Here is a 13,253-nt window from a genome sequence, read left to right as displayed (position 1 = left end):
TGTGCATTGTTGGTGGAAATTGCTTCTTTGCCTGGGCTTGTTAAGAATATTCTGTGATTAATTGTAAAATGCCATCTCAGATTTAAAGTGCACACACAAATATACACACTCACACACTTTAATGTGTGTTCCAACATAACTTTACACAGGTCATTGCTGAGATGTTTTTGTACCTTAAATCAAAACCCAGGTGTATGCTTAACACAAGGAACATGTAATGTAATATTATAAAACCACAAACTGGTAAAACGCACTGCTGAATATATGACATCCTTGAAAATAAATGTTTTTACAAACTCTGTATCATGTATTTTATCTTAAAATGTATTCGTTCCAAAAAATCTTTCTCTCCACTCAGTCCCTTTGAACTCCTGTCTCAGATGTACATAATGAACTTGCAGGCTAAAAATTACTTATAAGTTTGGTTTCCCCTTGAAAATGTAGTTGTTCATAGCAATAAACACAGTTTTAACACTAAATAAGTCAGGTGGGGACTTAGAAATGAAAGAAGTACAAACATATTGTGTATTACTCCATTCAAAATAGCCTATTCCTGTTAGGCTGTGGTGAGCATAAAGGTTAGCAGTTATGGTAGCTGCTACTTGGCACAGTGTTGTCATAAGCCAAACATGATTTATTTGATTAACTTCTGGTTTGTTATTGAGGCACTGATACAGCGTACATGGACAAAAAGAAAACAACCACCCAGTGCAAATGTCAGTGTGTTTGTAGTGGATGCTATTTTGCAGCCCTTGTGCAGGCCTTCAGAGAGTAAAATATTCAAACAAGTCTGCACTGTTAAAAAGTACAGAAAATTAGACATGGGTGCAGATTTGTTGCTCGGTTTTTAAGTGATCTGGTAGAGTTTCAGGATTTTAGTCCCTTCACAGAACAAAAACTGGGCTTAAGATGTTTTGCTGAATGAAAACTTTACAATACCCCTTTAAAGCTCCTGTGGCGAATCTACTGCAGCTCTGTGTTCTCTTTGCGCATTTGCAGAAAGGCTGAAAGGAAAGTCAGAGTAAACATTCGAGCATAAAATTTACATACTTCATATATGCTGCTGTTTACCCTTTATTTTAGCATTCTTCAGAAGTTTATAAAGCTAGCAGATATTAAATCAGGTATGAAAGTAGTGAAGAAGATTTTAATTTGATAGGGGTACCATCAGTGAATTAGGAGAGTTAGTGCAGTTCACCCTCAGGGGACAATGAATGTTTGAATCTGAGAGGCTGCACTACTCATTGTTATCCTGGTTTCACTTAGTTTAGCTCATGGTTTTATTTTCTTTCATCTTTCCAAAGAAAACAGCAAGTTCAGGAAAGTCAGCGGGATTGATCCTCTGATGATCATGAATGTATTGTGAGATAACTGTTTTTCTTTAATTTAACTTTTGGACTTCTGTGCCTTTAATAAGAACACAGGAAAGTAGTTTTGAAAAGTGGGGAAAAGAGAGGGGGATAATGTGCAGTAGCCTATAGTGCCAGGAATCAAACCCCAACTGCCTCCTTTGAGGAAGATAGCCTTTGTACATGGGTTGTGCAATATAACCACTAGGCCAAAGTCTCCTCCCCAATAAGATATTTCTATCTGAAACAACACAGTAGACTGAAAGATAGCTGAGCTGCTGTCATGAGTAAAAACCTGCCTGATGTGTAACTTATGAAGCTGCAGATTTAGGCTAAACCTCAAGTGCAAGTATTTACATGCAAGTACAAACTAAATTTCTGATAATGCAGAGACAGACAGACCTTTCAGTGCTGGGAAGTGCTCTAGATGGTGCAGCCTAACCAACGTATGCTCCCTTTTAATCAGATCCAGTTTTTCAGATTGTTTGCACATGCCTGAGAGGTGATGTAATGTATATGACTCCATCGCTCTCTGGGCTTCCTGTGCTAGAGAGCTGCGGTGAGCTTCTGTCAGAGAAAACTCTGCACTGCTGGCAGCAAATTCTGGTTTGTGTGTGTGTGTGTGTGAGAGAGATAGAGATAGAGTGTGTGTATGACTCAAGTGTTCCTCCTCCACGAGAATAGGCAGGACGGGAACAGCAGGTTTGTGTCATGTCTGTTCATCACTCCTGGAGGCATTATTAGAGAGGAAAATCCAAAGGTAGGATCAGAACTTGAGACCAAAACACGAAGTGATGGCTTACGTAAGAGAATTGAAACTATGACTATAACTGAACACCACCTCTTTTGCTCTTCTGTAAAAATAGTGTAACTAGCAGGTCATAATCTGTGTCTTTAGATCAGATTTCAGAGCACTATTAAAAATTATTAGGGGTGAAACAACTGTGAGGAGTTTCTCCACAAACAGTTAAATTAAAGCACCAGCTCATAACATGCTGTGCCTTCAATAACAGAGTATGAAGTGAATGATATCCTCTGTGGCATGGGCAGTCAGATTAGCTGTGATATTAATTTGGATGGTGGTCAGGAGGTTGGATTAGGTGCAGCCCAGGTCGTGATGCTAACAAGGATTAAACATCACTGGACTGGATCGACTCTAACATCAGACTCAACCTGTCCTCACGTGATCTGCTTGGAAGGTAAAAACGCAGCTGGTGTTGCACAAAAAAAAGTTAGTCTAACACTTTTAATCCCCATTTTTTCTGCCTTTACTTCAGCTTCCACACACCATGCCCTCTGTCCTTAAACAGGTATGTCCACCTGCAGTTTCTCAGTTTCCATCAGGGTGAGTTTGAAGTCCTGCCAGCTCAAAACAAAGCTCCCAGCTGCCCCTCTCCTCCATGACCTCATGTGCTTGGTAAACAAAAGCTCACAGATTATGTGGAAAACACATTACTGCATTCAAGGAGCCTGGCTAAAGGTGTGAGCCAGTCTCTTGAGTACTTAACCACTTGAAGACTGTTTATTATTGAAGGAAAGCAAATAAATTGATACTCTAACAGGAAATGGAAATCCTCCGCTAAGCTGAACAGACTCCAAAACTTGTTTTTTGTTTTTGTTGGAGCCTCTTCAGTCGATAACTGACGTGTTTCTGGAACAAGAAGAGAAGAAAGAGACTGTCTCCTACAAACACATTGTTATACCCAGATGGGGTATGTAATCACCTAAACTGAAAACAGTGAGGTCAGAGAAGTCAGGAACAGCTTTGAGTGCATGTTTGATCTCATCTGTTGAAGTATGAGCCATGTTGTTATGTAATGTGGCAGACACATCACTCTTTATTCCAGAGGTGAAAAGAAGTTGCTCCTTCCTTCAAATTTGGTCAGAGAGTTCAGATTATTCTGAGCCACGAGTAGCCATAATGAAAAACAATGCATCCTGTGTTAAACTGTAACAGGAGTAACAGCCATGTCTGTTAAAAGGCAGCACTGTAGTAGTCGTATCCCTGAGCTATTGTGTTAAAAATAGTAAGTCCGCTCAGCCTCATAATGTCAAACACACTCTGCCAAGTGAAACCACAAGTAAAACCCCTGTTTGTAGTGGAAAAATAATCATCAGTACCACTGAATGATTGGCTGGAGTGAGGTTTCTGTGTGCTGGATTGTTTAAAAGTGAGGCCTTCAATTTTAAGACCTGCCCAGGCGTCTATACTATTACTTTCTTTTAAATAAAGACAAAAATACCCATCTAGCATAATGTGACTTAGTTTTGGAAGAACCATGATTATAATAATTTATATAATTACCTGGAGTGTGGCTGTTTTTTTGTATCTGTTGCAGCTTAACTGAGATTTTTTTTAAACAAATAGTCCTTGAAAGTTTATTACAAAATTATTTCCATCCAGACGGATCTTTTCAGAGAAACTGCAAAGAGTTTTCTGTTATGCGCAAACTATCTTTGATCACAAACTTAAACGGGGTGTAAAACGAGTGTAATTAAAGCTTTTCAATGATAAATATCTATTACAGCTTGTTGTGGAAGTTGCAGGGTTGATAGTGAATAAATGACTCCATCTGGTGGCTGAAATTCTTAATGGTTTGGCACAGGTGCAATACCTGAAATTCCCAATAGAGGTCAGAAACAGCTTATGTGAATTTACAGAGATCCTGTGAGTGTCTGTGTTGATCCTGTTTTGTGTGACACTTCTTTCTAATATCAGCATTGTCATGTATTCTCACAGTTGTGTTATATTTCACAGTTTAGCTGTGAATCTTTAAATGCTGATTTGCCTTGTTATCCTCTGTTATTTAGCTCTTACAGTTTTGATTTAACATGAACTTCAGTCCCTGCAAATAATAAAACCTGAGTTCTTCAGGCCAAATCTGATGTCTGCCTCCACAATAATGATAACAGGAGCCAGATTGCTCCGATTGCAACATCTCTATTTAGATACCAGGGGGTGCAATTTGATAAAGAGGCGGCTCCTGTGAGAGAGAAATAGATTGTTGTCATGGTAATGTTGTGACGGATGACTCATTCAGTTGCCTCTCCTCCCTCCTTCTCTTTGTTTCATTTGTTTGTATGTTACCTGTAAGAGAAAGGGAGAATGAGTTCATGCAGGTGAAGTCAGGGGATTCTTTCAGGGGATCACTCTGGAAATGTCGTCTCATGTTTGTTTTTTTCATCATGTATTGTATCTGCATTGAATTAGCTTCCACAAAAGGTTTACAAACCTTTCTTAAAGGCAGTGATTTGGCTCTCCTCTTACTGTACATGAGCAGATGTTCCTACTTGTACTTGGTTAGTGGATGAACATGGATAATGAACTGATTTGCAGTTCAACCAAATAAGAAAGTCCTTTTTTCCTCTTAGAAAACATCATTTGTCATTAATGAACTGAGCCCTTTCCCACTACCCTCTCTTTGTGCTCTTTACTCTTAATGACCTGATTTCCATCAGAAAATGTCAGACAGTGAGATCACAGCAGCTTCATTTATAACCAAGGGAAACTAGCTGTATTAATGAATGATTCAGAGAAAATCAACCCACTTGTTGCTTCCCTTTTTGTCTTCAATGTATAATGTTTCATGGAAGCTCATTCTTTCTACTCAAATATTAGCAGATGCCCCCGTTTTCTGTGTGCTCCTGCAAAATAGCACATTACTAACTTACTAACTTAACAGTTATAATATTTGTACCATTATTGTTGTCCATTGTCAGAACCGTCTTTCTTTATGAAGACGCAGCCACATGGGTATAACACATATGAAAAACAACCACTGGGAATTCAGTGGAACTAAAAATAATAGTGGAAAAAAAAAATCTAATGTTCAGGTCAAAGAGACAGGAGGCTGTGAACAAGGCCTGTCACTGCTGTCCAGTAATGAATACATATTAAGTCTGAGTACTGCAGGGATTTTATTTAATTTGGTCATTTAATCTTGGTAATCATTAACAAACCCGTTGCAGCCTGCAGGTGCATCTGATGATAGCAGAAGAAAAAATGAGATAAAGAGTTTCTAAAAGCATACAGGGAAAGCATTAGTAGTCTTACGAACTGACTTCCACTTTATTATTATTTAATTCAAATGGTTTTTTTTTTCTTGTGTTTTTTTTAATGACAAGCCATGATTGCAAAATTATGTTGTTGGAAGCCCATTTTATATGTTGTAAAGTGTAAAATAAAGAAACCTTTGTTTCTGCTTGACTGTCTTTGTCTATGTCTGTTGTAAGACTGTATCTCAGTCTGATTTCCATTTTAAAAAATTAAAGATAAATGTTTGTTTTTACAGTCTATGTCGACATGATTGTAAAGAATATGGAAACTTGTGTGTGGTCTTCAGTCACGTCCTTATTTGACTTTATGACACTGATATTCCAGTCTTGGAAAAATCCCCAATGTATTTGTAAATAGCTCTAATCATGTGGTGATTATTAAACAAGGCATTCATTTTTTCAAGGTTGGTCATATGAGACAGGGAACCAGGTTCCTCTCATAGATGCCATCTAAAATAACTCTCTGCTTTAGCAGCACTGGCTCCAGATGTCACATGCAGTGGTTACTAGTCACACAGACCTGCTGAATGTTTCCATCTGATGTAAAAAAAAGATTCCTCCAGTCCTTCTTCTTTGTGTCAAACAAGAAAAGTGAGTCAACTAATGAAGCTTTTTAAGCTTTATCAAGACACCAATGACCCTTCACAGACGCAAATGAGAGATTATTAAATTTGTTAAAGTGGTTGTTTGTATCCCCATTAGTTACTACCAAGGCAGCAACTACTCCTCTTCTTTGCGCTCCACTCAGTCAAATCTGTAATTACAAGTAGTACAGATTACATCAGTTTAAAAACACAATAACACATAACAGGTAAAATACATTATCAAGAACAAAACCATAAAAACCTGCTTGAGTCATATTCACACATGTCCAAAATATTACTATACAATCAATAGAAAGTGTCTTCATCATGTACTTAAACAGTGACTGCAACTTAGTTTAAAGTTTGCACATATGTCAAGAAGGATGATCATAACTCTGAGTTGAAACTCCTGGGCACACCAGGCCAGAAAAAAATTACTGAAACATGTAATTGATTTATTTTATTTATTTGACCTTTATGTTACTGGGTCAAAAATGTTAGAGAACCTGTTCTCGTTTACAAATGAGGGGTATCAGGGCCCTAAATGCTTGCTTATTGGCCGCGTTTCCTTTACACCCTATGATTGCACATAGAATTACGTAAAACCTGAACAACTTTTCGATAAACCTCACTCTTTAAAAAAAAAAAAAAAAAAAAAAAAAAAGTTTTTTTCCACGCTCTCGTGAGGTAGGCCTAGTGTTTCGGAAATTTCGATACGAGAGGTGCAAGTATTTTGAACAAATTTATTTAAATGCACTTTTCTTTTTTCTCTCTTTTTTAAATTAAGTGTTACTTCACACAAATGATAAATTTACGAAAATATGCTAAGCAAACTCTGGGTGTTTCTCCAAAGTGGCTAAACTCTGCTGGAGTGATCAGTGAATATCCGGTCTATAACCCTAGAACAGGACGACTAATGACCAGGGATGGGTCTTTGCTTCTCAGTATTCATATGTGTACCCTAGCGTGTATCAAATAGGCTACAAGGCCCCTCAGTAGTTTTTTTATCTCGTAATTTTTGAAAATGTTTTAAATAACCGTAATAGTTTATGGTATCAATGATTATTTTGAAAGTTCCACCGGAAGCTGTACTGTATGTTTTTCCGCCTGGACGTTCGGCGTTCTTTACGTTTTTACGTCAACGTAACGGATCTATGACAAAGCGAGCCGTGAGGTAGTGGTCCCCGAAACATGTCTCTGTTTCCCCGAGCCGTCATGCTGAAAATGACCGGGGATGGGAATCTCCCTGCCGCCTGAATCAGCGCCTTGCATTCTCACAACAAGTCAACAGGAGCATTAAAACAAACGGAGGCGTTCAGGCTCTTCATTTATTCAAGAGAAGATGGCGGAGTTTTCGCCCGTCCTGCCGATGCGGGATGGAGGAGGACGGTTGGGCCAACCCATCTTCCCTCGGTCCAGGTCAGGTTCCGAGTCAGAGAGCGAACTCTCCCAGAGCTTGGCCCGAACCAAGATCCGATCCTATGGCAGCACAGCCAGCGTCACGGCCTCTCTTGGGGAGAAATACATAGAGCATCGGGTTACAGACAGTGATACCTTGCAAGGGATTGCTCTCAAATACGGAGTTACGGTAAGTGTAACACTGCAACGTTAGGTTGGGGTTTGATGTTTATCTAGAGGCAACAAGATCTGACAGAATATGAAATCAGTTCATATGCATCAGTTAAGTCCTCACTGACAGGAGGCAACCACAACAACATCTCTCTTATGTGGACATCATTTATCTGTTACTCTCCCCCATTTACAGTCACTTCATGGAGTAACCTAAACTGTGAAACACCTCATTTAAGCTTCGGAGAAACCAGTGTTGTATAGTTCTTGCATCAGCTGGAACTCTTTTGAAATGTAGTTTCAGCATCTTGCAGGCTTAGTGGTGAAGGCATTTATACATACTTTCAATGGATTTCATTTTACTAAGTGTTATTTCACTTCTTTGTTTCACTTTCACGCTGCAAACACTTGGCAAAACCAGTGAGGTGTAGTGACAGCTGTGAGAGCCGACTATAAATACCTTGATATCAATGAGTTTAAGGAAGGTTGGTGAACTGGAGCAGCCCGAGGAAGGTAGCCTCTGCCCTGGAGACCAGAGGTCCTCAGATCTTCATTTACACAAATAGCCCAAAGCTCACTTTGCCTTAATGGTTAAGCTGAAATCACGTTAAATGTACATTTATTTGCACAATTGCCCCTGAGACAGATCCTGCATTATTACAGAATCAATAAGGGTTAAGCAGTGAGACTTATGCCTGAGGAAACGCTTTCAAACTTAACCTCTCAGACAAACTCTTTCTCAAGATATATCAGGAGATATAATATAACTTGCTCCTCTTCATTTTTATGCTTTCTTTCAATAATAATTCTTCTTATGAGTCTGCGATGAATCATCCATTGCTGCTGCTGTTGATTTGGTGGAGATTCCACTCTGACAACATTCATGAAAGAACAGAACAGAACGGCATCTGATGCTGTCATAGTCTCCTAAACATCTGGTGAAATACAAGAAAAGTGACAACAATCTGCTGGATAAGGGTTTAAAACTCTGTTTTAAAAGAGGGAACAACAATTATTACTCTTTTTGCTAAGTTTAACATCCTTTAACAGCTGCTAACTAACAGTATCACTCACACTAAGTCTGTATCAAATGACTGTCCCCCAAAAATATGGTAAATCAGCTATTGCTTTCCAGTTAAACAAGTTAAAATACTATTATCATTACTTCCACTACTAATACTAGCAGAACAAACAACATTAATGACATTTATAAAAGCTGTTTTTTACTTAGAAGGGAGATTTTAGACAAACTTTTGTGTAAAAAGCAAACATTTGTCTTAATGCACCAAATTTAGCCACAGCGGCTAAGCTTGGTCTGTTTTCTCACAAAATAAAAGAGCACAGTAAACAGGACATCGGCAAATCCACTGCTCTGGATTGTGACATCTTCTGTGGTTATTGCTACTAACTATGTTGTTTAGATTCCTGGATGCTTCTTGTTGAAGGTGTCAAAAGATCAGTTGAACCTCAGGCCAAAGCTTGAGTGTAAATATAAAGGAAGGAAGGAAGGAAGTGCTCTGTAAGTGTTTGTGATGCTATTTTCTCTGTCTGTCCCATTCAAACAACAGATGGAGCAGGTGAAGAGAGCCAACAAGCTGTTCAGCAACGACTGCATTTTCCTGAGGAACAGCCTCAACATCCCTGTGCTGTCGGAGAAGCGTTACATCTTTAACGGACTGTCTCTGGAGTCTCCTGATGGGGACGCCGAAGCATCATGCCAGGAGGTGGATTCCTCCTGTGTTGTCACGCAGGACATCGAGGGACCCACGCCTCCTCCTTCGCCTCCCCCTGAGGACTCCAAATGCCCCCAGCCCCAGCCCGAGGAGCTGTCAGCCAAAGACTTCTTACACAGACTGGACTTGCAAATAAAACAGTCAAAGCAGGCAGCTCGTAGGCTGAAAGAAGAGGAAGTAAGGTGAGGCATTCATGATCCAACACAAACGGCTGCTTCTTTGCTGTGTGTGCAGGTGTTTGGAGTGTACTTTTTCCCACCACTGAAGATCATTGTCTTACTTGCCTTATTTGGATGATGTATGTCTGTCAGCAAGAGATAAGATCCTGAAAACTTGGCCTGATTTCAGCTACAGTTGGAACAAAAACAGAGGGTTTGGATTAGTATCTGGGGTTCTACAAGGGGTTTTGAAACAGGGTCTATTTATAAATGCGATTTTTAAAAGTCTAAAACAGGAAAAAGAGCAGTTTGCACCCACTGTATGGTAGAAGAGATCTTTAGGAGAAGAGTGAGAACACCAAAAGTTGCAAAAAAAAGAAAAGAAAAGAATACTGCATACTTTCCAACTTGTAAGAAAATTCATTTCTAAACTGTGGTTGTTTTTTAAATATTCTTGCAAGATGGACAGAGCACATGTTTTTTTTTTGCAAATAAAAGTCCATGATCTTCTTAGAGTTGTTGCAAACCAACACTAGAATTGTTCTCTACCTCCAATTCAGCACAAAATACACCAAATCATAAGTAAAGAAGACTGATCAACCCTGAAAAAACATCTGGTTTCATGTCAATGATTACGAATCATAACAAGAAAATAAGCACCAACATTATGTTTATTTTGTCCCTGCAGGTTTGAGTCTATATAAATCCTAAATCTTAGACTCGCCACTTAAGGCCCATTTCCAGAAAGAATCCCCAAGTACAAAAGATAAACTCAGCTTTAGAGTGCTCTTAAAAGTTTTTCCCAGACACTCCTCCCTGAGCCCAGTTTCATCTGACATCTCAGTCAGCAGGAAGAGAAGCCAGATGTACTGGAGGGAAAATGTCCTCATAGATCACAATCTGGGTTTTGCCCCACTTGTCAGATGCCACATTATGCAACAGTCAGGTATTTAGCAGGAGATTTGGCTTGTTGAATCAGGCCTGAGCGTGCTTCCCGGACCCTGCATGTTGAAACACAGAGAGCTGTTCTGTTGTGGAGTAGTGATGGAGGACTGGAATAACCTCACTGTTGGTAGTTTCAGTTTAGTCATGCCTGAGTCACACTGCTGCAGTGTGTGAGCTTCTTTTTTTGCTCACTTCAGGCTGAGTGTAAGTGTGATTTGCTCAGAATGTTGTGATTGCAGAATGGATACGAGCCCTCCTGTAGCAGCTGCTCTGTTCATTTCCTTCCTGTCAGCTTCAGGATACGACCCAACCCAGCTTGTTTGACAGCAGTACAGCTGTCATCAGTTGTCCCCTCTTATCTGCTCACTTATCATTATCAGATCTGTCCTAAACAAAGAGAATCTCTTCTTACTGATCTAAAAAAAAAAAAAAAAAAAAAAAAAGGCATAGAATGAGAAATTTTATGCTCTTAAACTAATTTCTTTCTTCTTGAGATCAACTTGTGTTGACATGACAGAGAAGGACAGAAAAAAATCCTAGTTTCTTATCATTTGATTCTCCTGCTCTATGTTTCCTGACAATATTGCCGAAAGTATCAGTCACCATGATGACATTTCTTTGTTGCCTTAAATCTAAACCTGTGATTTGTTTGATGAAGGCACAAGCCTTGTGTAAATATCAAAGATTTTAATTTAGTGTCTAAATGTTTGCCCATCAGCTACAGCAGATCTTAGCCTTCTGTTGAAGCTCCATCTCTGTCCCTGACTCCAGCCACATAAAAGTCTGTGCCTGTGGAGCCGCGCTGTGTTTAAACAGAGACTCATGTAGTTGTTTCCACAAGGTCCCAGAGCAAACACAGAATGCATGCCTACTGGAAATGAATCAAACCACAATGCTTTTCTGGTAATCTGTGGGAAATGGCTGACAGATTCATACCTGTCCTTTTAAAGACCCTTTACCCACACATTGATATCAAAAAACATGATATTGTGTGGATAGGAAGATAAAATAAACATAAAAGTTAATAAAAGATAGCAGGAATGACATAACACAAGGATCCTTATTTAATAATTGTCATAGTTAAGTAAATGTAAGAAATATTCCCAAATTTTTTAGTGGGATCAAGTGCAAACTAAAGGCAAACTTTAAATCAGTTTCAAGCTATAGTATATTCATAAAAATCGGTGTTAAATAATTTAATTGAATCTTTTTTATTTATTTATTTATTTTATTTTATTTTATTTTATTTTTTAGATTCATTTATTTTTTGTTTGTTTATTTTTTGTTCTAATTTATTTATTTATTTATTTTAATTTGGGTGATTTTGTTTTATTAGAAGTGGGACTAAAATCTAACATCTAAAAACTGTGAACTGTTAAATTCTTGTGGAAAAAAAAAGTTCCTCTACATTATGTCTGGAAATGAAATTAATCTGGTAGTCTGGTAGTTTGTTTGGACCAGTAGGATAAGAAAACTGAAAGTTTAAGATGAATAACTACTTGTGCTTTTCAGTTGCACTAAGAGACACAATATGGAATATATAGGATTCTTAGAGGTTTTAAAAAAGTTAGATGAGACTCGTTTACTCCCCTCAACATCCCTCAGAGACCAGTCTTATAGTTAATCTTATTTCCTGAAAATATTTATTCCTTCAACCATAAGGAGTCTTTTTCTCTCAGTCACTTTCTCATTGTTTTAGACCTCCCTTTATATCTTTGATTTTTCTATATTTCACATTCTCGTTTTATCACTGATGGTTCCTGACTGCTCCCCATTCCTTGTTTCCAAACGCCTCCTGAACAGTAACACCTTAACTTCATTATCAAGCTTCAGAGACACAGGTTCATTATATGGAGAGGCCAGACAAGCCTTCAGCTGTGGCAGAGGACAACACTGTTGCCTGGTTAAACTCATCCATTATTTACACACACATAGCACACTCACCGAGACACTGTGGTGACTGTTTTATCAGAGGGAGAAAGACAAGAAAGGAGTGGAAAAAATGTGTCTGTCGATTTATATACAAACCGATGTGGGAAAAATCTACTCACAAGTTAAAGCTGTTGTGTCTTTTTTTTTCACCCACAGGAGCAGTGAGGAGGACTACACGGCCCCTACAACGTCATACCAGGAAATATAAAGGACCCCTCTGTTTACCTTCTGCTCTGTCTCATACTAAACGCACACACACACCTGCACACTCACACAACCTCAATGCTTATTTCCTCTCTTTCTTTTACCAAACCCTCTTTTATCAAGCGTCCTATTTGCCTTTTATTTATTGATATGCAAAAATGATGTCTACGATTGTTTTCGTTTTGTACAGTTGAACTCAGAGACTTTGCTGTGAATGGGGAGCATCTCGTATAAATAACATCTGAGCACACGCCCCTCGTCTACTCCTCATATGCTGCTGAAGCTACTGTACAGAACCCACCTGCTGCACGTTTACACACACGCAAAAACACATGCAGGCACAAAGCGTTAAGCAACTCCAGGAGGATTAGCTTGTTAGACTCGCTAACCGCCTCTCATGTTCTAAATCCCCTCTTAGAATAGTGTCATCGGAAAGTGTATTCAGGCCTTCCTCATCAGTGTTTACCCAGTACGAGCTCACCCCAAACAGAAGCGGTGGATGGACTCACGCCTTTGAACACGTCCTGTTTGCCTCATTGAAGCTTTTTTTTTCTTTGGAAACAGAAGGGAGTGCTCTATTTTTTGAGGTGTGAATGCATTATTTATGTGTGCCGAGAACTGTCTGTAACAGCCGTTTTATTGTGCTTTAAAACTATATTGTTTTATCTGAGAGAATAAATGTGTATTTAAAGCAACAGGAAGTGTTCTCATGAACATGTGGTG

At 38.9% G+C, this 13,253-nt stretch overlaps 1 protein-coding gene across 1 annotated transcript; it reads left to right on the top strand.

Moving 5' to 3' along the window:
- Positions 1-7,131: 7,131 nt before the first annotated feature.
- lysmd2 (LysM, putative peptidoglycan-binding, domain containing 2) lies at positions 7,132-13,215 on the top strand. The gene is made up of 3 exons (XM_074666162.1): positions 7,132-7,577; positions 9,127-9,473; positions 12,483-13,215. The coding sequence occupies exons 1-3, from the start codon at positions 7,332-7,334 to the stop codon at positions 12,532-12,534; spliced, it is 645 nt and encodes a 214-aa protein (XP_074522263.1). The 5' UTR covers positions 7,132-7,331; the 3' UTR covers positions 12,535-13,215.
- Positions 13,216-13,253: the final 38 nt, after the last annotated feature.

Source organism: Halichoeres trimaculatus, unplaced genomic scaffold, assembly GCF_033239565.1.
Source record: "Halichoeres trimaculatus isolate MK-OKI-2021-1 unplaced genomic scaffold, fHalTri1.1 fHalTri1_scaffold_3, whole genome shotgun sequence".
Classification (NCBI taxonomy): Eukaryota; Metazoa; Chordata; class Actinopteri; order Labriformes; family Labridae; genus Halichoeres; species Halichoeres trimaculatus.
This window is presented reverse-complemented; position numbering and strand designations above follow the sequence as displayed.

Excerpts from the sequence above, each read along its gene's own strand:
- lysmd2 (XM_074666162.1), top strand. The coding sequence starts at position 7,332 with ATGGCGGAGTTTTCGCCCGTCCTGCCGATGCGGGATGGAGGAGGACGG. Across the intron at positions 7,578-9,126 it reads CTCTCAAATACGGAGTTACG|ATGGAGCAGGTGAAGAGAGC; the intron begins GTAAGTGTAACA and ends TTCAAACAACAG. Across the intron at positions 9,474-12,482 it reads CTGAAAGAAGAGGAAGTAAG|GAGCAGTGAGGAGGACTACA; the intron begins GTGAGGCATTCA and ends TTTCACCCACAG.